The 27663-nt window shown below is 43.3% G+C and overlaps 1 protein-coding gene across 1 annotated transcript in view; it reads right to left on the bottom strand.

Moving 5' to 3' along the window:
• The window catches only part of CFAP99 (cilia and flagella associated protein 99), a 162205-nt gene that overhangs the window by 92421 nt on the left and 42121 nt on the right, over nt 1–27663 (bottom strand). Inside the window, exons 5-6 of the mRNA XM_077477913.1 lie at nt 26940–27052; nt 4501–4675 (exon numbers count right to left, since the gene is read on the bottom strand). Coding sequence (XP_077334039.1) covers nt 4501–4675; nt 26940–27052 — 288 coding nt within the window. The remainder of the gene's footprint in view (nt 1–4500; nt 4676–26939; nt 27053–27663) is intronic.

The following is a 27663-nucleotide window of genomic DNA, read 5'->3' as shown; positions in this document are numbered from 1 at the left end:
GGAATTTAAACGATTGGATTTTGTTGTCGGAAAATTTTAGATCCAGCTCTCAAACTTTGTGTGTCGGAATTTCCAACAGAAAAAGTCAGATGCAGCCCACACACGATCGGAATTTCCGACAACACAATCCGATCGCACATTTTGCGTCGGAAAGTCCGACCGTGTGTACAGGGCATAAGTATAGTTTCCATCTGTGCACCATTTTTGATATTTTGTGTTCTGTAGACACCACAGGAAGTGACAGAAAATTTCTCAAACCTGAGGAAAATGCCCTCTTAGACAGTTGTTTCTGGAACAAGTGTCCTCATTTGAAGATTGCAGCATTTGGGTTCCCAAAGCAAATCCTGGTTAGGCCACTATGGGGGGAATAAACCTCCCTGGCGGTTTTCCTGAGTGTAGCTTGGGGTTAAATTTCAGTACCATTAGAGGTAACCCCGAGCCACACTCGGGATTGCACCTCAGGATCCTGGTCTGATATACTTACCTTGTCCTCGGGATCCTGCGATGCCCCCCACTCTGTCCATGGGCTCTGTCCTCCGTCCGATCAATTCACAACCCCTTTGTCCCTAGTGCTTTATCCAGTGCCCTGCATGCAGTTTTATTATATATATACTGTTCTTTCTGCCTGGAAACTTGAGAATGTCCATAGCAACCAAAAAGTGTCCCTTTACGTCAAAAGTGGTTTTAGACCAGCTAGAAAACAGCGATAGTAAATTAGAATCACTTGCAGAATTGAGCGATATTTAATTGTGGGGAAATTAATTTTATTATTATTATATTATTATTTTTTATAATTATTTATTATATTATAATTTATGATTTTTTTGTTTCAAACTTTATCATACCCGGGATGTCTACAAGACTCTTGTTTGGACTAATTTAAGTGTGTTATTGTTAAGAATTAAAGACCTACAATATAAAACCCCAAATTGTTATGCAAAACAATTGTAGCGCTTTGAGACGCAAAAATCTGACACAATCACACTGCCCGGGTGGCTAACAAAGAGTGGCACAAGCATAAAGCTTGCACCTCTCCTCTAAACTTAGAAAATGGAGCAGACCTGGACACAACTTCTTTGTTAATTAGGACTATCTGCTTCCTGTTCTATGCTGAGTCTGTGACAGACACAGCATAGAATAGTACAGCAGGGGCAGCATGCTCCAGATTCCTCTACCTGTTCCCATCTTCTGTTCAGCCGAGTGCGGGAGAGGGGGGGAGGGCTGTGCAGGTTCTGCTGATACTACAGACAGTTCACATTCTGTACACGAGATCCGAACTGGTGGGAATTTGCATCAGTTTTCAGCATAGAATCCCTTCATTAATTTGGAGCTGACAGTTTCTATTTCACTGTTGGAACTGAAACAGGACTATATAGTGTCTTATATACACTATGCTACAAAAAGTATTGGGGCGCCTGCATTTACACGCACATGAACTTAGTCTGTAGGGTTCAGTATTGAGTTGGCATACCCTTTGCAGCTTTAACTCTTCTGCGAAGGCTGTCCACTCCTAAACCTTGTGGATATCCTTCCCAGAAGAGTTGAAGCTGTTATAGTCGCAAAAAGGGTGGGCCAACTCAATATTGAACCCTACGAACTAATGCCATGTACACATGGCCATGCCATGTCAGACTTTCCGGCAGAAAAAGTCAGACGGAATCTTTTCATCGGATATTCCGATCGTTTGTGGGCTTCATCTGACTTTTTTTTTTCAAAAATTCTGACGGACCTAGAAATAGAACATGTTTTAAATCTTTCCGATGGAATCAATTCCTATCAGGAAAACCGTTTGTCTGTATGCTATCCCGACAGACCAAAAATGACGTGAGGGCAGCTAGTGGCTACTGGCTATTAAACTTCCTTTTCTAGTCCCATCGTACGTCATCGCAATCCAAATGAACGGACTTTGGTGTGATTGTGTGTAGGCAAGTCCGTTTCAGTGGAACTCCGTCGGAACTCTGTCAGAAAGACCGTCAGAGTTTATTCTGATGGAAAAACCGGTCGTGTGTACGCGGCATAAGACTGGGATGTTCTTAAAGTTCATGTGCGTGTAAAGGCAGGCACCCAATACCATTGGTAATGTAGCATATAAAGTAGTGTGGAGGCTCTTTTAATTGAAAGAGGAACTGCAGTCTGCATTTGTAATAAAAACATAAAAAAGTAACAAAACTAAAAAAAAGCAATAAACTATTGTCTTAAAGCTAAAAAAAAAAAAAAAAAAACGAAAAAAAAATTTTTTTTCTACTTGCAGTAGATTAGTGTTAGTTTTGAAACAACTAAAAAAAGGGACGTATTTATAAAGCAGTGAATGAGACATTTACCAAATGGCTTGTGGGTAAATCTTTCTGGAATTTAACAAATTTTTTAAAATGCTTACATGTTTTTTAATGCAACACTTAAAAAATAAAGAACAAAATGAATGTAAATGAAAAAAAATAATGAAGAAAAATAAAGGCAAAAAGGGGAAGAAGGAGTTAATTAGGATTAACTAAGGGTTAATATGAACACATTTCATTAAAAAATGTTTTTTTTATGAAACTAACAGCGAGAATCATTTTTGCCATGCCCCGATGCAAAGCATTGTGGCCCCGTCATATGTACTCCCCCCTCCGCTGCCTTTGCAGCTAAAGGGGGGGCTGTTGGGGGGTGGTAAAACCGAGGCTTAAGCCCTGGTTCACATTGGAGCAATTTGACATGCAATATGACATGTCAAATCGCATGCCTAATCACCAGCAATTGCCCCGTCTGAATCAGTGCGACACCACATTTGCAGCGCTGCATCGATTACCAAAAGTAATTTCTGTACTACTTTTGGCGACTTCAGGGTGTGATTTCTATTGACATCTTTACACCATCTCACAGAGATGTCTCTGAAATCACCCCTGTAGTCAAGACTGAAATGCGGGAATGAAATCGTGCAAGTTCAGCTGAACGCGCACAATTTCATTCCCGCTGTCATTATGAACCGGGGCTAAAGCAGAACTACACTGCATCTGAGCACTACAAACCAAAAACGTTTTTCAGTTCATTTTTAATATCCAAAGCAAACTCCCCCCATCCATCCATCCATCCATCCATGTCTCCATGTTTTATTTTGCTGAGAAACCACTTTGAAAAACAACCCCTAGCATTTGTAGCCACAGCCATCTTGAGTAAGGGCAGATGTAGCATTTACTTCCCAGAGTCCATCTGCCCTTAGCTCAGGCATGAAAGCAGGAGGGTGTTCTTAGGTGAGAAACTCCTCCTGAAGACCTCTGGGATGTATGGTAACATTAGCCTGGGTCTGCAAAACCAAGAAGTGATTGAAGAAATATAAAAAAAAAAAAAAAGTTTAGGGAAATATGATATGCTTTCCTATCTATTTACTAATGCTAACAGCGTAAGGATTAAAAATAGTCAACGTTGATTAAGGAAGTGAAGTTCCACTTTAACCTTGTGGTTTTACTGCCCTCAGCTGCTAGTGTAAGCAGGGCCTTAGGGTTGCTTTAACTAACATCATATGCAAATCAGAAACCACCCCTTGAATCTGGCAGGCTGGCCGTATCCAAGTCGATCGATCAATCAGCTTGCTACATTCAGCCTGCCCATTAATGGTTCGAATCTCGGCGCGGGTTCCTGCTGTAAGTTTTAAAATTTTCCCTAGCATTGCTATAGGATAGGGAAATTTTGGCCAATGGTCTGTTGGTGATAAGAGTGCAACTGAATGTCTCTGCAATTCGCATAAATATTGAAACTTGCAGGATCTTTGACATTGCATATTTTTAGCACTGATCACTGTCACTGGTTCTCACAAAGTGTCAAAAGTGTCAGTTAGTGTCATATTGCCAGCCATACTATCGCAGTCCCGCTATTATTGCCGCCATTACTAGTATAAAAAATAGTTCTGGTATGTAGCCCATAGTTTGTAGATGCTAAAACTTTTGCACAAAACAATCAATATACGCTTATTGGAATTTTTGTTTTTACCAAAGATATGTAGCAGAATACATATTGGCCTAAGTTTATTAAGGAATTTGATTTGTTAAAAAATTTTATTGGATATGTTTTCTAGCAGAAAGTAAAAAAATATTGGAGTTTTTTCTTAAAATTGTTGGTCTTTTTTACATTTATAGCACAAAAAAAAAAAACACCAAAAGAAAGCTCTATTTGTGTGAAACTAATTATATAAATTTCTTTTGGGTATAGTGTCGCATGACCATGCAATTGTCGGTTAAAATAACGCAGTGCTGTATCACAAAAAATAGCCCAGTCATGAAGGGGGGTAAATCTTCCGGAGGTCAAGTGGTTAAGCAGTGGTAATAGTGAATTTATTTAGATAGTCCGATAGTAAACAGCTTATGCTGTGCTGTATTTTTAGAAAACTCAAAATGCGTAGAGCATAAATAGCTAAGAAAATAAGAAAAAGACATACAACGTTCATTTAAAAACGCATTAACATTAAAAATTGCAAAATAAAAAACAATCCTTCTAATTCCACTGGGACAGTAAAAGATGTCATACCGGCTGGTGAGGCTTCTGGGATGGAATTCTCTGCGGCACTGGTATGGTTCTCAGTTTTGGTTTTGTTAGGTTGAACGCTTTCACTTCTGTTACTTTTGATGATTTCACTGGAGTAGAACCGGTTACTGACTTACTTTCAAAGCCATCTATTAAATCCAGCACTTCAGGCTGCCAGCTAGTGGAAAAACACACATACGGGTCATAGGATTACATTAATAGCTCAGGAATGAATCACAGACAGATAGCTGAAGTCAGAAGACATGCAATAGGTCATACATGTTAGTTCATATTTCTACAGTCTATCAACTACAGGCTGTACCACCAACACAGGAAAAAAGCAGATTAGGACAAAAGGATAAATCATTTGCAGCATCACTCACAGCAATGCTAAAGGGTACCCAAAACCAAAAAACTAAAATATTGCAGCTGCCCCCTTCTTATGCCCCATACACACAATCGCACATTCTGATAACAAAATCCGTGGGATTTTTTCCGATGGATGTTGGCTCAAACTTGTCTTGCATACACACGGTCGCACAAAGTTGTCGGAATTTCCGAACGCCAAGGATGCAGTGACGTACAACAAGTATGACGAGCCGAGAAAAATGAAGTTCAATAGGCAGTGCGGCTCTTCTGCTTGATTCCGAGCATGCGTGCGTCGGAATTGTGTACACACGATTGGAATTTACGCAAACAGATTTTGTTGTCGGAAAATTTGAGACCAGATCTCAAATTTTGTGCGACGGAAATTTACGATGGAAACTGTCCGATGGCGCCTACACATGGTTGGGATTTCTGAAAACAAGCTCAGATCGCACATTTGCCGTCAGAAAGTCCAACTATGTGTACAGGGCATTAGATGTCATAGTTGCATTCATTTTGACTTTTTTAGGACTAAGAAAATTTCCAGCAACTGCAGAACATACCTGTTGGTCTTGTCAGAAATTCAGTGTCCTTATCACTTTGTGTGAGCTTAAAGCGGAGTTCCACCCAAAATAGGAACTACTGCTTATATGCTTCCTCCCCCCTTTCGGTGTCACATTTGGCACCTTTCAGGGGGGAGGGAGGAACAGGTATTCATTTTTGACAGGTACCCTTTCCCACTTTCGGGAAACAGCGCAGGGGGCTGTCCCTTGGAAGTTTGGCCCCCCTCCTCCTTCCTCCATTGGGCCAGTTAGAAAGCGCAGCGCACTTCACGCATGCGCAGTAGGGAACCGGCTGTGAAGCCAAAAGGCTGCAGCCCCCGAGAGCCTATTAGAAAGTCGGCTTCGGGTGCCGACATCACTGGAACCCTGGACAGGTAAGTGTCCTAATATTAAAAGTCAGCAGCTTCAGTATTTTTAGCTGCTGACATTTCATTTTTTTTGGGGGGCAGAACTCCTTTTTAAGAAGGCTTAAAGAACTATTTATATTTTGTAATCTACTGTACTAGTCCCATCAATCCACCATATACTGGAGATGAACAAGGGCAGACATGTTTGAAGTCTAGCTTGTCTGACACCCTTGGCTGCCCCCACAGTGGAGAAAAGAGCGTAGATAAGAAGGAACAGCATAAAAAGTGAGACTCAACTTGATTAGCATGGCACGACATACACTCATGATAATCAGAAAAAACAGAAAAGAAAAAAACATAGGACTTTACTGGTTGCCATCTAAAACCAAAATTAAGGAAGTGAGCACTCCAAACGTAAGAAAATATACAAAAGTTTAATAACAACATTAAAATGGATTCCATAAAAACATATTTAAAAAAAAACGATATTACCAAATATATTGGGACACCTGCCTTTACACACACATGAACTTTAATGGCATCCCAGTCTTAGTCTGTAGGGTTCAATATTGAGTTGGCCCACCCTTTTCAGCTATAACAGCTTCAACTCTTCTGGGAAGGCTGTCCACAAGGTTTAGGAGTGTGTCTATGGGAAAGCTTGACCATTCTTCCAGAAGTACATTTGTGGGGTCAGGCATTGATGTGGACGAGAAGGTCACTCTAATTCGTCCCAAAAGTGTTCTAATCGGGTTGAGTTCAGGACACAATGCAAGCCAGTCAATTTCCTCCACCCCACACTAGCTCATCCTTGCTTTGTGCTCTGGTACAAATCATTTAGTGGAGGGGGAATTATGGTGTGGGGTTGTTTTTCAGGGGTTGGACTTGGCCCCTCAGGTCCAGTGAAAGGAACTCTTAAGGCAAACAAGGTTCATAAAGACATGGATGAGTGAGTTTGAAGAGTTAAAGCTGTAATAGCTGCAAAGGCTGGGCCAACTCATTATTCAACCCTACGGACTAGGACTGGGATATCGTTAAATTTCATGTGGGTGTAAAGACGGGTGTCCCAATACCTTTGGTAATTCAGTGTACAATATATTGCATTCTCCAACTAGATAAAGTCAGCACTCTAAATGCATTGAAACCTGTGTCAACATGCCCAATAAACTTGTATTACATAGACAAATGGATGAAATAGAAGTCTTCCATGTGCAGGGCCAGGTACAGGAATCAGTTAACCAAAAGGCTTCTTCAGGGGATCCTTTTAGTGATATGTACACAGAGCCAATACCAAATGCTACTTAATCTGAGGTAAGGGAGGCGGAGGAAACACACTCAGATCCAGTCACAAAAAAGGCATCACATCAGGGTCAATATAGCTTCAAGAGGAGCCCACTGAAACAAGTCATTGCTTTTGAAAATGGTGGAGAATATGAGCCCTCAATTCAAGGATTGAAAAAATAATAGTCATTAGTAAGTAAGTAGTAAGTAAATGAAGTTCACATTCAAGCAGTTCAATACATTTCCAAACAAGCTTTCTATCTAGATCTAGTCCACGAAAGTGCCTCCATAACCTCCATTAGGGACGAACTGCCTGCTGGCATCGTTTGGACATATATTGAGTATTGGATCTGAACTTAATTCGCTTACTAGTATACATTACCTTTTCATTCCTTGGATTGTGGGCTCATATTCTCCAACATTTTTCAAAGCAATGACTTGCTTCAATGGGCTCATCCTAAAGCTGTATTGACCCCGACGTGATGCCTATTTTTGTGACTGGATCTGAGTGTCTTTCTTCCTCCTCCCTTACCTCAGATTAAGCCCTTTAAGGCTCTAGTATTGGCTCTGAGTACATATTACTAATAGGATCCCCTAAAGAAGCCTTTTGGCGAAACACGTAGAGCTCCAAATTAGTGATGTGTCACTGATTCCTGTACATGGAAGACTTCTATTTCATCCATTTGTCAATGTAATACAAGTTTATTGGACAAGTTGATACAGGTTTCAATGCATTTAGAGTGCTGCCTATATCTAGTTGGGGAATGCAATATACAGTATATAGCTGAATGTATTTTGGATATGTTTTTATGGAATACATTTTAACCAATTGATGTTGTTATTAAACGTTTGTATATTTTCTTACATTTGGAGTGCTCACTTCCTTAATTTGGGGTTATAGATGGCAACCATTAAAGTCCTATGTTTTTTTTCTTTCTTGCTTCTGATGAAGGGACATCACCTGTTAATGAAACAAAATCCATGAATGGAGAACCGGCAGATAATTGAAAGATCTTTCATTCAGATTTTTCATTCGTAGAAACTATAGTATGGTTTCTACGAATGGAGGAGGTAGGTTGAAAGGGCAGGCATAGAAGTCAGGCGCACTTAATGAGTGCCTGGCACAGCTCCCACAGTTCTATTAACCCAGTTTCACTGGAAGGTTATGATGGCAGGGATTTGGGGGAACCAGGAAGGAGGATTTCATCGAAATGAGGAGCCAGCTGTACAATGAATTTCCCTGACCCATCCAGGCTTGACCATGAACCTAACTCAAAACTAACTTTACTAAACAAGCTGCAATATTGTTTTACAAAATTCCTAATAAGCTTATCTGGATAGCCGATAACGGAGTGGCGAATCCATTCAGGGACAGAAATAAGGAGCTTCCAATAGGCTCCCAGACCGCCCCCGACCTGAGACCAATAGGTGCCCTCTAGGTCCCATCCTCCACTATCTCATCTAGGGGGAAGCCGATGTCCCTCAACCATGGATTCCATAGCAGCTTGAATTTTTTAAGGATATTTTGTCTAATATACATTGCCCGTTCGCACCAAATTATAGAATTGATGGCATTTATCCATGCTTGCAGTGCTGGAGGATTCTTTGCCTGCCAATTCATCGCGATTAAGCGTCTGGCCTGGTACAGGCATCTTAATATGGATGTATTTGTTGCAGCAGAGATTCCACCCCTTCCCATAATCCCTAATAGACAAGTCCTAGCTTCAGGTTCTAAGGTGGCATTGAAAATTCTATTTATTCTGTGCACAATTTCTATCCAGTACCGATATAGTTTTGGGCACTTCCATACCATATGGAGCAGATCTCCTGGTGCTCTACATCTAGGGCACTCCCCGTTAGACTTATTGCTTATCCTCCGCATTTTTTTGGGGGTATAGTATGCCCTATATAGGAAGAGCTTATGAGACATACGCTGCGATGGGGAGATAGACACCAAATTCCCCTGTGCTAGGATCTCGTCCCATTGTTCCTGCTCAAATGGTCCCAAGTCTTCCTCCCATCCCCTCCTGCTCTTGTCCGGTCCTTCTCCATTCAAAACTTTATCCCTAAGTTTTATATACAAGCTAGAGATCTGGCCCTTTGTTTGTCCTTGCTCAAGATATCTCTGTAAGAAGGGGTTCTTTGTCCTCTCAATAGTAAGTGTGCCAAACTGTGAATGTATCCCATGCCTCACTTGCAAATGTATATAAAATGTTTTATTGGAGATGCCGTATTCCTGGCGGAGGTCTTCGAAAGATTTCATAATGTTCCCCTGGTAGAGATGCACCAGTCTTCTAATCCCCCTCCTCTCCCACTCCTGGGACCGGGCTATACAGTTTAGTTCGACCAGTTCTCCGTTGTTCCATAGGGGGGTATACTCAGTTACCCCCCCATAGGCCAAGAGTTGCTTAGCTATCTGCCATACTTTCCTCGCCAAGGCATTGGTGGGGCATTTACAAGCAAATGAATTAGCCTCCAGAACTTCAACTAGAGTCCTATGATATGCATTATTAATCATCAATTTATGATTTGGACAGCCACCCTCTTCCAGTCCAGCCCCAGTCAAATGCTGGAGCTGGGCTGATAGAAAGTATGTTCTTAAATGTGGCAGCGCTACTCCTCCCTTCTCCACCGGGAGCTGCAGCGTCCGCAGCCGAATCCGAGGCTGTCGCTTTTTCCATATTAATTCTCGAATTAATCCCTCCAGTCTGTTAAACCATTTCTGGTTAATCCAGACCGGGGAATTGTGGAGGATATATAAGATCTGTGGCTGCCAAATCATTTTTACTAAATTACAACGCCCCGCCACCGACAGGGGAAGGCGACATCAGCTATTAACCTTCTGTTTCAGCTTTGCCAATAATGGTGCCAGACTCCTCAACATACTGGTCTATCTCTCTGGGAATCCAGACACCCAAGTATTTCAGCTTGGGTACCACTTCTAGTCCCTCAACTATAAACGATGTTTGGTCTTCAAACTCCGATAGTGGCATAAGGGCTGATTTACTCCAATTGATGACCAAACCTGATTGCTGCCCAAATTCATCCATCAGCCGTACTACCCTATTCAGAGTGAAGCGCACATCGTCCAGGAAAAACAAGACATCATCTGCAAACAAAGCCAGCTTCTCCTCCTCTAGTCCGCGCCGGAATCCCCGGATGTCCGAGCGTGTTCTCGCCATCACAGCCAGGGGTTCCATAGCTAGCACGAACAGGAGGAGAGACAGCGGACATCCCTGTCTCGTACCTCTTTCTAGGTAGAACACTTCAGAAAATAGGGTCCCCATTTTAATCTTGGCCCTGGGTCCCCTGTATAGTAGTTTTACCCACTGGATGAATTGGGGGCCAAAGCCGAAACGTTCTAATACACCCCAAAGGTAGTCCCACTCCAGGCTGTCGAAAGCCTTGGCGGCATCCAACGCTAGTATGGCACCTGGGTTGTCACTATCTCTAGGTATTTGTAGGTTTAGAAAAACCCTTCTAATATTAGTATTAGTTGTTCTGCCTGGGACAAACCCAGACTGGTCTGGATGTATTAGTTTATATATACGACTATTTAACCGAATTGCTAGGGCCTTGGCTAGAATTTTTATATCTGAGCATAGCAGAGATATCGGCCGGTATGACGAGACCTCATGTTGGTCCTTCCCCTCTTTAAGGATTAAAGTGATATTAGCCTCGCTCATTGAAGCGGGGAGTTCCCCCGCCTCTAGTGCATAGTTTAACGTTTCCAGTAGTGCTGGGATCAGCTGTTCACTGTATCGCTTATAAATTTCCACTGGAAGGCCATCGGGACCAGGAGATTTACAATTGGGCATACTATTCATTGCACCTTTTAGTTCTTCCAAAGTAAGTGGTAGATCTAGATTCAATTTATCCTGATCTGAAAGCACGGGAATATCTGTTTGCTGCAAAAAGTTAGTGTCCAGAGCCTCCCGTCCCTGTGTGGTTGATTTATATAGGGTTCTGTAATAATCACCCAGCACCTTCATAACCTCGGAGGGCCTAGAGACAAGGTCACCCTTCTGTGTTTTAATTGCCTGTATTCCTGTGGGGGGGCTATTGGTGCGAGTCAATAAAGAAAGAGCTCGGCCCACCTTCTCCCCTTCGCCAAAATAATATTGGCGTTGGAAAATGCGTTGATTTTCTACCCTTTTTAGAAGTGCCATTTTATATATCTGTTGGCTATCCTCCCAAATCTGTCGTTTCCCCGGCGATGGATCCTCCACAAACTCTCTCTCAGCCTGAATAACATCATTTCGGATTTTCCCCTCTTGGTCTCGGGATTCCCGTTTTGTCCTTGCAATATTCTGTATGAGTATTCCTCTAAGAAAGGCTTTTAGGGAATCCCAAACCACTCCAGATGCCGCTGTCCCCCTGTTAGTCTGGAGAAATTCCCCTATTTGATCTCCTAAAAGGTTGGATCTATCAATTAGTTCCAGCCAAGCGGGGTTTATTCTCCATTCTCTCAGTGGGGCGCACTCTCCCGTGTTCAAAGTTATAGCCAAAGGGGAATGGTCTGAGATCCCCCGTACCCCGTATTCTATGTCTACCACCACTCCCACTGCCTCATTGTTCCCCAAGCCCATGTCTATTCTTGACAGCGTCTGATGGGTACTAGAGAAACAGGAGTACTGCCTATCCTGGGGGTGTCGCTTACGCCAGATGTCTCTTAAACCAACTTCCATAAGAAGTTCGTGTAATCGACCTGTTCTATTCCCAGTTGGGCAAGGAAATCTATCTAGGCGCTTATCTATAGTTTCATTAAAATCCCCAGCAATTATCCATGGGACACCCATTTTACCCAGGCTGAACATGAGAAATGTATCCATAACCTCTAATTTGAAAGGGGGGGTATATAGATATTTGCTAGAATACATTCTTGCCCAGCCACCTGACAGTGCAAGAAAACAAATCTCCCCTCCCCATCTATCTGGGACTCTTTACATAAAAAATCCGTACCCTTCCATACCAACACGCTCACGCCGCGGGAGTACGATGAATAAAAGGAGTGGTAGTATGCCTGGAATTTACAATCATGGAGCAGAGGGGCCGTAGTTGGAGTCAGATGGGTTTCCTGCAAAAAGAGTAAACCAGGTCCTCTTCCTTCCAGCTCCAACATCACAGACCTCCGTTTCTTAGGGTCTCCCAAGCCCCTCACGTTCCACGAGGTTATATTCCACCTACCCATCGACTCCAATGATATTCCTCCCACTCATCGACTCCAGTGGTTAATGTGCCCATGAAGGGGAGGGGGTAGGGGGAGAGGGAACCGCTTCCTCCCCCCGTCGTCACTCCCCTTCTCAACCTGCCCCTCATCGCTGCCCCGTTACTCACAGCGTATGTTCGAAGACTCCCCTCCCTCCCACCACCCCACCCAACCCTGCCCATCTGAGCCACCCTTGGGGGTCTCAATTGTAGCCGGTATAATCATACCCCATTCAAAAAGTGTCCGAGCTCGCCATCCCCCCACGTGATCTTATCACTCCCCATCAAAATTCTTATAGGGTGGGATCATGGTCCCTCCGTAGCTCCCATCATGCCCTACCGAAAAAAGAAAGAAAAAAAAAAAAAAGAGGGGGGGGAAAAAGAAAGAGGAGAGAAAAAAAAAAAAAGAAAGAAAAAAAGAAACTTATATATAGGTCCCCCCCCCAACCCACCCCCCCAAATCCCACACTCCCAACTCAACTATAAAGTCTCATTACCCCTTCTAGTGTAGAATTGTGTGTGCTATTTTTTCGCCATATGGCATCACAGTGTTCTATATCCATAGTGCTATACCTCAACTTTAATCATTTCATTTTTCCCCTACCCTGCTCGAGCAGCGGGCGGCAACAATTTAACCCCCCGTCCCTTTACCAAGATGGGTTCACAAATAGAATTATTTCCAATAGCGTACCTACATACAATTATATTCTCTCATACAACCCCCCCTCCGACCCCCACACCCCCACCTTCCCACTGTGTCTATAACCGTGTCTTTATATACAATACAACTCATCTTATAGTACTCAATTTCTCATAATACAAAAAAGGAAAGAAAAAAAAAAAAAAAAAAGGGGGGGGTGTATCCTCTTCCTTTTTACTCCTCCCCCTCCCTCAACCCCCCCCCTCCCAACTCTTCCATAACACCTCGTTTACTGCTTCAAACGTGAAATTATATAGGCTATTAATTTACTTTGTGATGTCGCAGTGCTCTATACTCCATTATATTTTACCCCATTACTAGTCAATTTATCATATCGTTTTGCCCATCTCACCAAAGCAACCAGTTATAGCATTAAGGCTCCCCAATCCTTCAGCGAGATGGCCCCTGCGTTTTAAATTGACCTGGTGGATGGTGTTGAACTTTCCTACCTGGGGAAGTTGCATGAGCAAAGCGCTCGAGTTTCAAGGCCGCAGAGGCTTGATTTAGCGTGTTTTTTGATTTCCCTCTCCATGGGATGTATCTTCTATCGCTCTTTTGCTAAGCATGGTAAAGTCCACGTAAAGGGGTCACCAAACCAGCGGAAAGTAGTAATAAAGCAGTTTGTATCGCTAAATCAATTCTCCCAACAAAAAGGCCCGATTTTTTAGCAAAAGGACCTTGAGGGGGGGGGGGCCAGCCAATTCACCAAGCGCGCGGCACCTGAATCCTACATTAATTATATTTATGAAGTAGACTTGCTTCAGCCAGCGATTATCAGAAGTAGAGCAGACAGGAAGAGACAAACATTAAGAAGTAACCAAGTCTCTACTACACAGGTTCTTAACTTTCATCCCGCTAAGTTATATAGCGTTTCTCACCACACTGCAACCAAAGTTCTTTCATCCATAGAGCTGGCGGATGTCTCCGACAGATTTGCTCGTCCGAGGCGATCGTAATGCTCTCTCCGCGTGTCCTCGTGCAGCGTTGTAAGCGTTCGTCTATCCTCGGATCTCCGACCGGATCTCCGACCGGGCTCCCGGGGTAGCGAAACCTAGCGCGGAGTCCTCCTCGGGTTCTTCCAATGATCTCCGTCCGTGCTGGGCAGCCGTCGTGATAACGCACGCTCCAAGTCAATCGTTCGTTACGGCGCTACGATAGAGGGAGCCAGGGAGCGGCAGCTGTATCCACCAGCGAGCTGCGTTCCTCGCATCGCAGGGCGGAGGCTAGGAGCTCGGACACACTCGCACTCCTGCTCACTCACTCACGCCCATCTCCATCCGGCCACACCCCCCGATGCAAAATTATTTACATACCCCCCTTATTTAAATCTTGAAGGTGCTGTGGGCCTCTTTTATGAACTCTGATCTTTATTTTTTTTCCATAGATTTTCTATTAGATTCCAGTCCGGTGATTGGCTGGGCCATTCTAGCAGCTTTATTTTCTTTCTTTGAAACCAATTGAGAGTTTCCTTGGCTTTGTGTTTGGGATCATTGTCTTGCTGAAAAGTCCACCCTCGTTTCATCTTCATTACCCTGGTAGATGGCAGTAATTTTTTTTAAGAATGTCTTGGTACATTTTTCCATCCATTCTTCCTTCAATGACCGTATGCTGAAAAACAGCCCCATACCATGATTTTCCCACCTCCAAACTTCACTGTTGGGGTGTTTTTGGAGTGATGTGCTGTGCCATTTGACCAAACATGGTGTGTATTATGACTTCAATTTTGGTTTCATCTGATCAGACTATATTCTATATTTCACAGGCTTGTCTACATGTTGTGCAGCCAATTTTAAATGAGCTTCAGCATGCTTTTTCTTCAGCAATGGATTCTTGCGTGGTGAGCGTGTATACAGGCCATGGAGGTTGAGTGCATTACTTATGGTTTTCTTTGAAACTATTGTACCTGCTAATTACAAGTCTTTCTGAAGCTCTCCACAAGTGTTTCTTTGGACAATTCTTCTGATGAGAGTTCTTGGCTCTTGGACAATTCTTCTGATAAGAGTTCTTGGCTCTTGGACAAGTCTTCTGATAAGAGTTCTTGGCTCTTGGACAAGTCTTCTGATAAGAGTTCTTGGCTCTTGGACAAGTCTTCTGATAAGAGTTCTTGGCTCTTGGACAATTCTTTTGATAAGAGTTCTTGGCTCTTGGACAAGTCTTCTGATAAGAGTTCTTGGCTCTTGGACAATTCTTTTGATAAGAGTTCTTGGCTCTTGGACAATTCTTCTGATAAGAGTTCTTGGCTCTTGGACAATTCTTCTAAAAATTCTTTTCACTCCTCCACCAAAACCTTGCGAGGAGCACCTGGTCGTGGCCGGATTATGGTGTTCTTTCCACTTCTGGATTATGGCCCCAACAGTGTTCACTAGAACATTCAGAAATTTAGAAATTCTGTAACCAATGCCATCATGTTTTCCAATAATAAGATTGCAAAGGTCTTCAGAGAGTTCTTTGAATTTACCCATCATGAGGTGTTTCTTGTGTGACATCTTGGTAAAACAAAAAACTTTTTATAGGCCACCAGATGAGATTAATTTGCACTGACAAGGAACAGGATTGCTTTCTAATTACTGATAGATTTCAGCTGGTGTCTTGGCTTTCCAAGACAAAAGCAAAAACACCTCCCTTTCTTCATGTGTTCAATACTTTTACCTGTGTCATTCCTTTTTATCACACATAACTTAATTTCTGAAATAATTTGTTTTGGTTTCTGTGTATGTATGGATTCCATGGGTTGTTACCGACACGTGGTGAAAATGTCATGCCAATAGCACCTTTAGAAATATTTTTACCCAGAAAAATGGTGACGTGTTCAATACTTATTTTAACTTCTGTATGTAGATTTAAAAAAACAACAATTTTATTATACAATTAAAAAACATCATTAACTGCTTCAGCCTCGGAAGATTTAACCCCTACCCCCCTCCTGGGCAGGTACTTTTTTTGATTCGGCACTGCTTTAACTGACAATTGCGCAGTCGTGCAACGTTGCAACCAAACAAAATTGATAACCTTTTTTTCCAACAAATAGATCTTTTTTTTAGTGGTATTTGATCGCCTCTGCAGTGTTTATTTTTTGCGCTATAAACAAAAAAAAGAAAGAGCGACAATTTTGAAAAAAAAAAAAGCAATATTGTTTACTTGTTTCTATAATAAATATCCCCCATAAATATATAAAAAATATATTATTTTATCAGTTTAGGCCGATATGTATTCTTCTACATATTTTTGGTAAAAAAAAAATCACAATAATATGTTGATTGGTTTGCGCAAAAGTTATAGCGTCTACAAAATAGGGTATGGCTTTTTTATTATTCATTTTTTTTTTTTACTAGTAATGGCGACGATCTGCGATTTTTATCGGGACTGCGACATTATGGCACACGTCAGACAATTTTGACACATTTTTGGGACCAGTGGCATTTTTACAGCGATCAATGCAACAAAATTACACACACAGATCCCGGTTCTTTGGGTGCTCCGAGCGATCGCGGGAGCCCAGCGGTGATAGCGACCACCAAGGACTCGCATCGGGTCCGTGGGTGAGCAGGGGGCCGTCTATGTTACCGACGTAACATGACGTTGATTCGTGTAGCTGATCCATGTTGCCACAGTACAACTGCGGCGGCTGGTTGGCAAGCAGTTAAAATCACATTCAGTTGCCATCTCTAGTTCTATGTGGTTAGCATGTAGTTATAGTTCCAAGTTGGTAGTGGATGGACAGAAACAAGGAGACATGATATATATGTGAATGCCGCCTCTATTTACAGTTGTGCTTATAAGTTTACATACCCTGGCAGAATTTATGATTTCTTGAGAATATGAATGATAACACAAAAAGGTTTCTTTTACTCATGGTTAGTGTTTGGCTGAAGCCATTTTTTATCAATCAACTGTGTTTACTCTTTTTAAATCATAATGGCCACAGATACTACCCAAATTACCCTGATAAAAAGTTTACATACCTACATAGTATGGAAGTCCATACTAAAACGAAAATCCCTGCATCTATAGCCACCAACATTCTAAAGCCTCACACACATGATCGGACTTCCATCGGACTTTTCCGTGGATTTTTGCCTGAATGGGCCTTGCCCGTGAGCATACACACGGCAGAACATTTTCAGCCAACTTTCACCAAATCATGTGTTTTTTCAGCTTTTTACCGCCACCCTTTGGGCAACTTCTGCTATTGTTGGCTGATGTTTAGCATTGGTTCTGAGCGTGCATGTTTGTACTTTGGACTTTAGTCTGATGGTCTTGTGTACACACGATCAGATTATCCTCCATCGGACATTTGTTGTCGAAAAGTTTGAGAGCATGCACAGCAAACATTTGTCTGTTGAAAAAGCAACAATTGTCCGATGGAGCATACAGACGGATTGTCCGATAAAACAGGTCAGTCGGACCGTTGTTATCGAAAAGTCTGATCGTGTGTATAGGCCTTAACACTAACCTATCTAGCCCTGTAAAGAAAAAATCAGTATACATACCTTTTCTGCAAGCGATCCAACCAGATTTCTTGGCCATTTTTCAGAGAATATGAATGATAACACAAAAACATTTATTTCACTCATGGTTAGTGTTTGGCTGAAGCCATTTATTATCAATCAACCGTGTTTATTCTTTTTTAAGTCATAATGGCAACAGAAACTATCCAAATGACCCTGATCAAAAGTTTATATACCCTGGTGATTTTGGCCACATAACATGCACACAAGTTGACACAAAGGGGTTTGAATGTCTATTAAAGGTAACCATCCTCACCTGTGATCTGTTTGCTTGTAATTAGTGTACGTATAAAAGGTCAATGCATTTCTGGACTCCTGACAGACCCTTACATCTTTCATCCAGTCCTGCACTGACATTTCTGGACTCTGTGACACGGGGAAAGCAAAAGAATTGTCAAAGGATCTGCGGGAAAAGGTAGTTGAACTGTATAAAACAGGAAAGGGATATAAAAAAATATCCAAGGAATTGAGAATGCCATCAGCAGTGTTCAAACTCTAATCAAGAAGTGGAAAATTAGGGGTTCAGTTGAAACCAAACCATGGTCAGGTAGACCAACTAAAATTTCAGCCACAACTACCAGGAAAATTGTTCGGATGCAAAGAAAATCCCACAAATAACTTCAGGTGAAATACAGGACTCTCTGAAAACATGTGGTATGGCTGTTTCAAGGTGCACAATAAGGAGCCACTTGAAGAAAGATGGGCTGGATGGTCGAGTCGCCAGAAGAAAGCCATTAGTACACAAATGTCACAAAGTATCCCGCTTACAGTACGCCAAACAGCACAGAGGAGACATTTGGAGAGGAATCAACAAGGCCTATGAAGAAAAGTATGGAGGTGGATCGCTGATGTTTTCGAGATGTCTGAGCTACAAAGGCACAGGAAATTTGGTCAAAATTGTTGGCAAGATGAATGCAGTATGTTATCAAAAAATACTGGAGGAACATTTGCATTCATCAGCCAGGAAGCTGCGCATAGGACATACTTGGACATTCCAACATGTCAATGATCCAAATCACAAGGGCAAGTCGACCTGTCATCGGCTACAGCAGAATCAAGGGAAGTGGCCATCTCAGTCTCCTGACCTCAATATCATTGAGCCACTCTGGGGACATCTCAAACATGCAGTTCATGTAAGGCAGCCCAAGAATTTCCAGGAAGTGGAGGCTTTTTTCCAAGAGGAATGGGCAGCTTTACCATCTGAGAAGATAAAGAGCCTCACCCACAAATACCACAAAGGACTTCAAGCTGTCATTGATGTTAAAGGGGGCAATACACGGTATTAAGAACTGGGGTATGTAAACTTTTGATCAGGGTCATTTGGGTAGTTTCTGTTGCCATTATGATTTAGAAAACACAGTTGATAATAATAAATGGCTTCAGCCAAACACTAACCAGGAGGGAAAGAAAAGTTTTTGTGTTATCATTCATATTCGCTGAAAAATGGCCAAGAAATCATAAATTCTGCCAGGGTATGTAAACTTACTAGCACAACCGTAAATAGAGGCGGCATTCACATGGATAGCATGTCCCCCTGAGGTCATATGCTGCCCACTGGGGAAGTAAAGGAGCATGCTTGAAAGTTCTGCCTGCAACTATAGTCATTAAGCCTAACATCAGCCTGTTCTGCAAAAGGTAAGCAAATTGGAGGTGGAACCCTTTTTCAAAAGAACATGGTGCCCGCCACAGCACCCAGTTTTTTGGTGCATGTGAATAGGCACATCTCAGCCGATGCATGAGGGTGTCATTAACAATTAATGGCGATTATGGAAGGAAAGCCATTTTGCGTGTATTCCCAACACACACAAATGTGAACGCAGGCTTAATGTCTCAATTACATTGGTGGTCAGTGTAAATCTTCTAATTACATTGGTGTTTGGTGCACAATCCTTTCATTCACACTAGTGGCCAGTGTGAAGGTCCCCCTTACATTGGTAGTCAGTGTAAATCCCTCTTTACATCGGTGGTTACTGTGAATGCTCCTATTACATTAGTGGTCAGTATAAATCCCCATTACATTGGCGTCCAGTGTAAAAACTCCTGTTTTTATTGTTAATTGTTAAAAAAAAACCTTGCATTTGTGCTCAGTTTTGAATACTCCCTTACATTGGTGGTCCATGTAGAAATCCCCCTTTATTGGCTGTTGATGTAAAATCCCCCATTACATTGGTTATCAGTATAAATTCTTCATAACATTGGTGATTAGTGTACATTTCCCTTTTACATTGGTGGTCAGCGTGAATACCCCCTAACATTGGTGGTCGGTGTAGAAGTGTCACCTTAAATTGGTGGTCAGTACAAATCAAAACGGTTGTGTAAATTCCACCTAATGCCCCGTACACACGAGAGGACTTATGTCCGACAGACTTCCAAAGGAGTTCTGCCGGAGTTCTGACGGAGTTCTGACAGACTTTTCGGCCGAACGGACTTGGCCACACACGATCACACTAAACTCCGACGGATTCGAACGTGATGACGTACGACCCGACTCGAATAAGGAAGTTCATAGCCAGTAGCCAATAGCTGCCCTAGCGTCGGTTTTAGTCCGTCGGAGTAGCACACACACGAGTGAATTTTTCGAAGGGGACCGGGTCCGGCGGAGTTCCGTCGGGAAAATTTGAAGCATGCTTCATTTCTAAAGTCTGTCAGACTTTAGCGAAGCTAAAGTCCGTTGCAGCCCACACACGATCGGATAGTCTGACGGACTCAGTCCGTCGGAGTTTGGATGTCGAAAAGTCCGCTCGTGTGTACGGGGCATTACATGGAGGTCATTGTATATTACCCCTTACAATGGTGGTTGGTGTAAATGCTCTTATTACAATGGTGTCAGTGTAGAAATCCCTCTTTTCTATTGGTGGGTGGCGTAAAATCCCCCATTACATGATGTCAGTTCAAATTCCCCCTCACATTGATGGTCAGTGTAAATTCCCAATTACATTGGTAGAATCCCCCCACTATATACTTGCCAAAGATTTCCAGTTTTGCTCTACATGATGATCAGAATTTGTCACAGTGTACTGCCTCCTAACTAATCCCATCCCCCCACCACTGCCACTGGTCCCATCAACCCCCCAGCATTGCCAGTGATCACACCCCCCCCCCCAGCATTACCACTGATCCCAGGGGTCCTAGGATCCCTAGGAGTTTCCTGTCTATTGGTGGGTCCCCTCTGCTCCCCAGTCCAAGGTGTGCAAGCAGTGAGGAGATTTGCTTTAACCTCTAGCAGCCAATCATGGAGCAGTAATGCTGTGCACTAACCTCTTGCAATCAATCATTGAGCGGTAACGATATGCAGTAACTTCTAGGAACCAATCAGTGAGCAGTAATAATGTGCAGTAACCTCTGGCAATCAATTAGTGAGTGGTAAGGACATCCAGTAACCTCTAGCAATCAATCAATGAACAGTGTTGATGTACAGTAATCTCTAGCAACCAACAAGCAGAAGTCATGTGCTGTAACCTCTAGAAAATAATCAGTGAGCTATAATCTGTGCTGTAACTTCTAGCAGCCAGTCAGTGAGCGGTAATGATACACTGTAACCTCTGGCAATGCAATTGCTACCTAATTTGATTCAGTAAACTGATTTTGAGTCTATCTGCTATTTATTGTATGTCTCAAAGCACGTGGAGAGTGAAATTGCATGGAAGAGAGGACCCAGAATTTTTTTTGCCCAGGGTCCAATCAATATTAAAGACGGCCCAGTTATAAATGCAGGGATTTTAGTTTTAGCATGGACTTCCACTTAAAGTAAAAGCAGGTACCTTAGCATATCTTTGTATGTACCCATCCTTCCCATCTGCTTCCCAACAGATAGCATCATGTTCAACAACCAACAGCTAGGTGTGGGAAGCAGAAGGCAGGCTAGTGGAGTATTTTCAGTTATGACTGATTTTAAATTACCATTGCTGTTTTAGAACATTTAAGAAACAAAAATACTGACTTTAGTTTGCTGGCCGACGTGCATATATAAATGCAGCCATGATCCTGGCAACTTGTTTTTTTAGAAGGCAATCAACTCCTTTGTAAAAGTGATCCGGGTGGTTTTACTGCTGCTTGATCACTTTTAAAGCGCTGTGAAAGGCTGACCCCACCTTCCACCGCCACCCACTGTTGTTTCTAGACTCTCCTATTCCTTTGGGGATCCCAGGACTGTGGTAAGCAGCTGGGACAGCTTCACACAGAGGAGATAGAGGAACATCTGTTCCCCTATCTCTTCTGTAATGCATGGGTCCTGAAGTGACTGATTTTGTCACTTCCAGTTTCAGAGCTGTCTGTGCTGTGTCAATTTGTGCTTTGGAGGGCAGTGGACTCCATAAAGAATACCCGTCACCTGCCCAAAGTTATCTCAAGGGCTTGTTATCCCTTTTGTGATAGCAATGATGCTAAATGAAAAAAAAAAAGGAATTGAAAAAAAGTAAAAAAAAAAAAATGTAATAAAATTAAATAAGAATTTTAAGAAACTTTAAAAACACCCCTGTCCCCCCAGCACCTACTTGCAAATGCAAACATGGATGTAGGTCCAGCACACAGTAAACAGTGATTGTGCTACACATGTAAAGTATTGCTGTGAACATCGGAGTGACAGTAATAATTCTAGGACCATAATTCACAATTAACTCTAAGGCCGCATACACACGGGCGGACTGTCTGCCCAACTAAGTTCGTCAGACAATCCGACAGACAGTCCGTCCAAACTTTTGAATGAACGGACTTGCCCACACACGGCACTTTTTGAGCGGACTAATTACAGCGGACTAAGTCCGCCAAACAATCCGCTCAACTTTTGAAATGAACGGACTCGCCCACACACGGAGGAAAGTCCGCTCATTTCGAGCGTGTCTCCAGGTAGGCGGGGCCCGCGAAGGAGACGTCGCTGGCCCCGCCGCATGGTATGGACTTAAAGGGGAACCCCAACGCCGAAAAAATCGGCGTGAAGGTTCCCCCCAAGTCCACAACAGACCCTTGTCCGAGCACGCTACCCGGCCGGCTAGGAAAGGGGGGCGAGCGAGCTGAGCCGTACCAGGCCGCGTGCCCTCAACATGGGGGGGTGCCTTGGGGAAGGAGGGGCAGCGCGGCCCCCCCACCCCAAAGCACCTTGTCCCCATGTTGATGAGGACAAGGGCCTCTTCCCGACAACCCTGGCCGTTGGTTGTCGGGGTCTGCGGGCGGGGGGCTTATCGGAATCCGGGAGCCCCCTTTAATAAGGGGGCCCCGGATACCGGCCCCCCACCCTATGTGAATGAGTATGGGGTACAATGTACCCCTACCCATTCACCTGTGAAAAAAAGTACAAAAAAAAACACAACACAGGGTTAAAATATTTTATTGCACAGCTCCGGGGGTCTTCCGTCTTCGGGGGTCTTCTCGCCGGACTCCTCTGCTATCTTCTTGTAGCTCTTTTGCTAGCGGAGGAGTCCGGCTTTCTTCCTCCCCGCCGCCGGCCTCTTCTCCCGACTTCGGGGGTCTTGTCCCCCTCTTCGGTTCTTCTGCCGGGCCACCGCGCCTTCTTATAGCTCTTTTACAGGCGGTCTTCTGTCGCCGCTGTCGCCGCCTTCCGTTCTTCTTCTTCTTCTTCCCCAGGAGATGTTGCCTCGACAATCTCTCCGGCCGCAATGCCAGGGACGCGCTGCGCGGCCACATATATAGTGACAATGGGACGGTGTCACATGGTATATGTCACATGGGTTGGTCACATGGGTTGATGTCACATGGGGACTATGACATCGTAAGGGGGCGGGGTCACCATGTGACCAACCCATGTGACATATACCATGTGACACCGCCCCATTGTCACTATATAAGTGGCCGCGCAGCGCGGCTCTGGCATTCCGGCCGGAGAGATCGTCGAGGCAACATCTCCTGGAGAAGAAGAAGAAGAAGAAGAAGAACGGAAGGCGGCGACAGCGGCGACAGAAGACCGGGCCACCGCCTGTAAAAGAGCTATAAGAAGGCGCGGTGTCCGGCAGAAGAACCGAAGAGGGGGACAAGACCCCCGAAGTCGGGAGAAGAGGCCGGCGGCGGGGAGGAAGAAAGCCGGACTCCTCCGCTAGCAAAAGAGCTACAAGAAGATAGCGGAGGAGTCCGGCGAGAAGACCCCCGAAGACGGAAGACCCCCGGAGCTGTGCAATAAAATATTTGCCTGGCCTGTACGGCTCAGGAGGGGGGGAGCTCGCTCCCCTTTCCTAGCCGGCCGGGTAGCGTGCTCGGACAAGGGTCTGTTGTGGACTTGGGGGGAACCTTCACGCCGATTTTTTCGGCGTTGGGGTTCCCCTTTAAGTCCATACCAGGCGGCGGGGCCAGCGACGTCTCCGTCGCGGGCCCCGCCTACCTGGAGACGCGCTCGAAATGAGCAGACTTTTCTCCGGGCGGGAAAAGTCCACTCATTTCGAAAGTACAGCGGACTGGCACACACACGGGCGGACTGTCCGCTCAAACCAAGTTTGGACGGACAGTTTTACGGAAATTCCGTAAGACTTTGTTCGTCAGACAGTCCGCTGAAAAAGTCCGCTGAAGCCCACACACGAGCGGACTGTCCGCTCAAATGTGTTTCGGCGGACTAAGTTGGGCAGACAGTCCGCCCGTGTGTACGCGGCCTAAATGATAACCTTTTAAAGTGTCACCTGTGCACAATTTTAGATATAGTTTGTGCATGCCCATTTTTAACGGGCATGCACAATTTGAAATCTTGACAAGTCTAGGATTTATTTACTCGATGCAACATCAGCTTTTAACCACTTGCCGACTGGCTCACGCCGATATACGTCAGCAGAATGGCACGTACAGGCATATTAATGTACCTGTAAGTTGCCCTTTAAGTTGCGGCGTTGTAGGCGTGTGGGCGCTCCCGCCGCGAGCACCGTGATTGTGATCGCAGGTCCCGCGGACTCGATGTCTACGAGGATACCCCGTGAACGTCTCACGGAGAGGAAAAACGGGGAAATGCTGATGTAAACAAGCATTTCCCCATTCTTCCTAGTGACAGGACACTGATCACAGCTCCCTGTGATCGCGAGCGGTGATCAGTGTCGTGACCCACGTAGCCCACCCCCCCCCTACATTTAGAACACATTCCTAGGACACACTTAACCCCTTCAGCGCCCTCTCCTGGTTAACCCCTTCACTGCCAGTCACATTTACACAGCAATCAATGCATTTTTAATTGCACTGATCACTGTATAAATGTGAATGGTCCCAAAATAGCGCCAAAAGTGTCCGATCTGTCCACCAGAATGTCAGTCACTATAAAAATCGCTGATCGCCGCCATTACTAGTAAAAAAAAATTCATGAATAAAAATGCCATAAAACTATTCCCTATTTTGTAGACGCTATAAGTTTTGCACAAACCAATCAATAATCGATTATTGCGTTTTTTTTTTTTACCAAAAATATGTAGAAGAATACATATCGGCCTAAACTGAGAAAAAAACTTTTTTATATATTTTTTGGGGCTATTTCTCATAGCAAAAAGTAAAAAATATTGTGTTTTTTTTTCAAAGTTGTCGCTCTCTTTTTGTTTATAGCGCAAAAAATAAAAACCGCAGAGGTTGTCAATTACCACCAAAAGAAAGCTCTATTTGTCGGGGAAAAAAGACGTCAATTTTGTGTGGGAGCCATGTTGCAGGACTGCGCAATTGTCAGTTAAAGCGATGCAGTACCGAATCGCAAAAAGTGCTCTGGTCTTTGGCCAGCCAAATGGTCCGGGGCTGAAGCGGTTAAATTGTACCAAAATAATGGGTATTATATTGTGTTTGTGTATACTAAAAATCATTTTAGTTTATTCTTTCCTGAAAATTTGCATTTGATAAATTGCTGCATATATACAGTGGGGAAAATAGGTTTGCCCACTTACAAAGCATTGAAGGGTCTATAATTTTAATCATAGGTGTATTTTAAATGATACAGACAGTATATCACCAAAAATCCCCCCCCCCAAAAAAAAAAACACATGGTACAAATGTTATAAACTGAGTTGCAGTTCAGTGAGCAAAATAAGTATTTGATCTCCTACCAACCAACAATAATACTGGCTCTCACAGACTGGGTACAGTATGTGCTCATGTGGTACACAGATTAGTCCTGTCGATTGAAGAAGGTGCTCCTAACAACTCGTTACGTGTATAAAAGACACCTGTACACAGAATCTCTTTCTTCCATTCAAACCTCACCATCATGGGCAAGACCAAAGAGCTGTCAAAGGACGCCAGGGACAAGATTGTAGATCTGCACAAGGCTGGAATGGGCTACAAGACCATCAGCAAGAAGCTTGGTGAGAAGGCGACAACTGTTGGAGCAATTATTTGCAAATAGAAGAAATACAAACTAACCATCAATCGCCCTCAGTCTGGAGCTTCGTGGAAGGTTACACCTCATGGGGTAAAGATGATCATGGAGGAGGTGGAAACATTATTCTTTGGGGCTGTTTCTCTGCTTAAGCTACAGGCCGACTTTGCTGCATTGAGGGGCCAATGGATGGGGCCATGTATTGTAAAATTTTAGATGAGAACCTTCTTCCCTCCAGAACACTTTAGATGGGTCGTGGATGGGTGTTCCAGCAGGACAATGACCCAAAACTTACCGCCAAGGTAATAAAGGAGTGGCTCAAGAAGAAGCACATTAACGACATGGAGTAGCCTAGTCAGTCTCCAGCTCTTAATCCTATAGAAAATGAAGGGAGCTGAAACTTTAAGTTGCAAAGCGACAGCCAAGAAACCTTAAGGATTTAGAGAAGATCTGTAAAGAAGAGTGGATCAAAATCCCTCCTGAAATGTGAGCACACCTGGTAACCAACTACAAGAAACGTCTTACCTCTGTGCTTGCCAACAAGGAGTTTTCCACCAAGTACTAAGTCATGTTTTCCTTGGGGATCAAATACTTATTCTTCTCACTAAACTGCAACTCAATTTATAACATTTGTATTGTGTTTTTTCTGGATTTCTGTTTGATATTCTGGCTCTATCATTTAAAATACACCTATGGTAAAAATTATAGACCCTTAATTTCTTTGTGAGTGGGCAAACTTCTCTGCAAACAAAATCTGCAGGGGATTATAAAATTATTTTCTACAATGTATCCTGTGACATAAAAAATTGCAACAGCCACCATTTTATTCTTGAGGGCTCTGCTTTCATAAAATATATAATGTTTGGGGGATCTACATTATTTTCTAGCAAAAAAAATCTTAATTTTAAAGTGTTTGAAAAAGTAAAAAAATGCCCTAGACTGCAAGTGGTTAAAGCCACTATCTCCAGTGAGACAGAAAAAAACATAAATTTTCCAGTAACGTATCAATCAAAAAATGATCACATTTATTTTTAAATGCAGTTGATGCAAGTGCCTAAATGTGACCCAGTCTTCTGAATTCCCTGTACAGTAAAACTCAGACTAGAAGAGGAGAGGTCAGCACTTTGAGCCAATAACCCGTGTGATCATTTTCACAGAGGAGATGAAGCCGTCATAGCAGAAAAGACTTACTTTAGCAAAGGAACGATCCAATTTTCCTTGACATAATTTAAATCATATATCTGACTCCATTCATCTTTTATCCATGTGTTCAGGTTCAGGTGATCGAGGAAGAACCTGAGAAACTAAGCAGACAGGATCATTAATCAGGTATGAAGTTTTAACATTATGTAATTTGATTTCGATCAGTTTCAGTCTCTGCAGTCCAATCCAACAAAACTGAAGGGTATTTCTTCATAAAGCCTGCCCACTTCCTGGCTCCTAGATTAAATAATTTCACTATACAAACCTTCATTCCAGGGAAACACCAGCTGATGTGCCATCTCTCTTCTCCTCCAGTGTTGGTGGTGGGCAGCCCTCAAGGCTGCATAAAACGCATGTCTTGACCTGTGAGCGCCAACCCATGAAGAACTTTACCGTTAGCCCAGGCTACATGATGATGTACCCCAGAGGCAGCGGTCAAGTCCTGGGGAAAAAAGTGTGGGAACTCTCACCGAAGATCCACTCCCCCACCAAAAAAAATAAAAAAATGATACGCTCATATGCACGAACACTTCATAATTGGTATTTTTGATCCGATTTTCGTATTGTGTGTATGAAGCTTAACTGATTATACATAAAAAAAAAACAATCCTCAATAAACATAAATACGGTAATTCTCTGAATAATCAGCATTCATTCAATTGTGCTTCCATGCAAATGTGAACATCATGTTCTGATCTTTATTGGGGAATTT

This window comes from Lithobates pipiens, unplaced genomic scaffold (assembly GCF_037356315.1).
Source record: "Lithobates pipiens isolate NorthernLeopardFrog02 unplaced genomic scaffold, aLitPip1_a1.2 Scaffold_13, whole genome shotgun sequence".
In the NCBI taxonomy this organism is placed as follows: domain Eukaryota; kingdom Metazoa; phylum Chordata; class Amphibia; order Anura; family Ranidae; genus Lithobates; species Lithobates pipiens.
The sequence above is the reverse complement of the archived record's forward strand: the minus strand, read 5'-3'. Positions and strand labels throughout refer to the sequence as shown.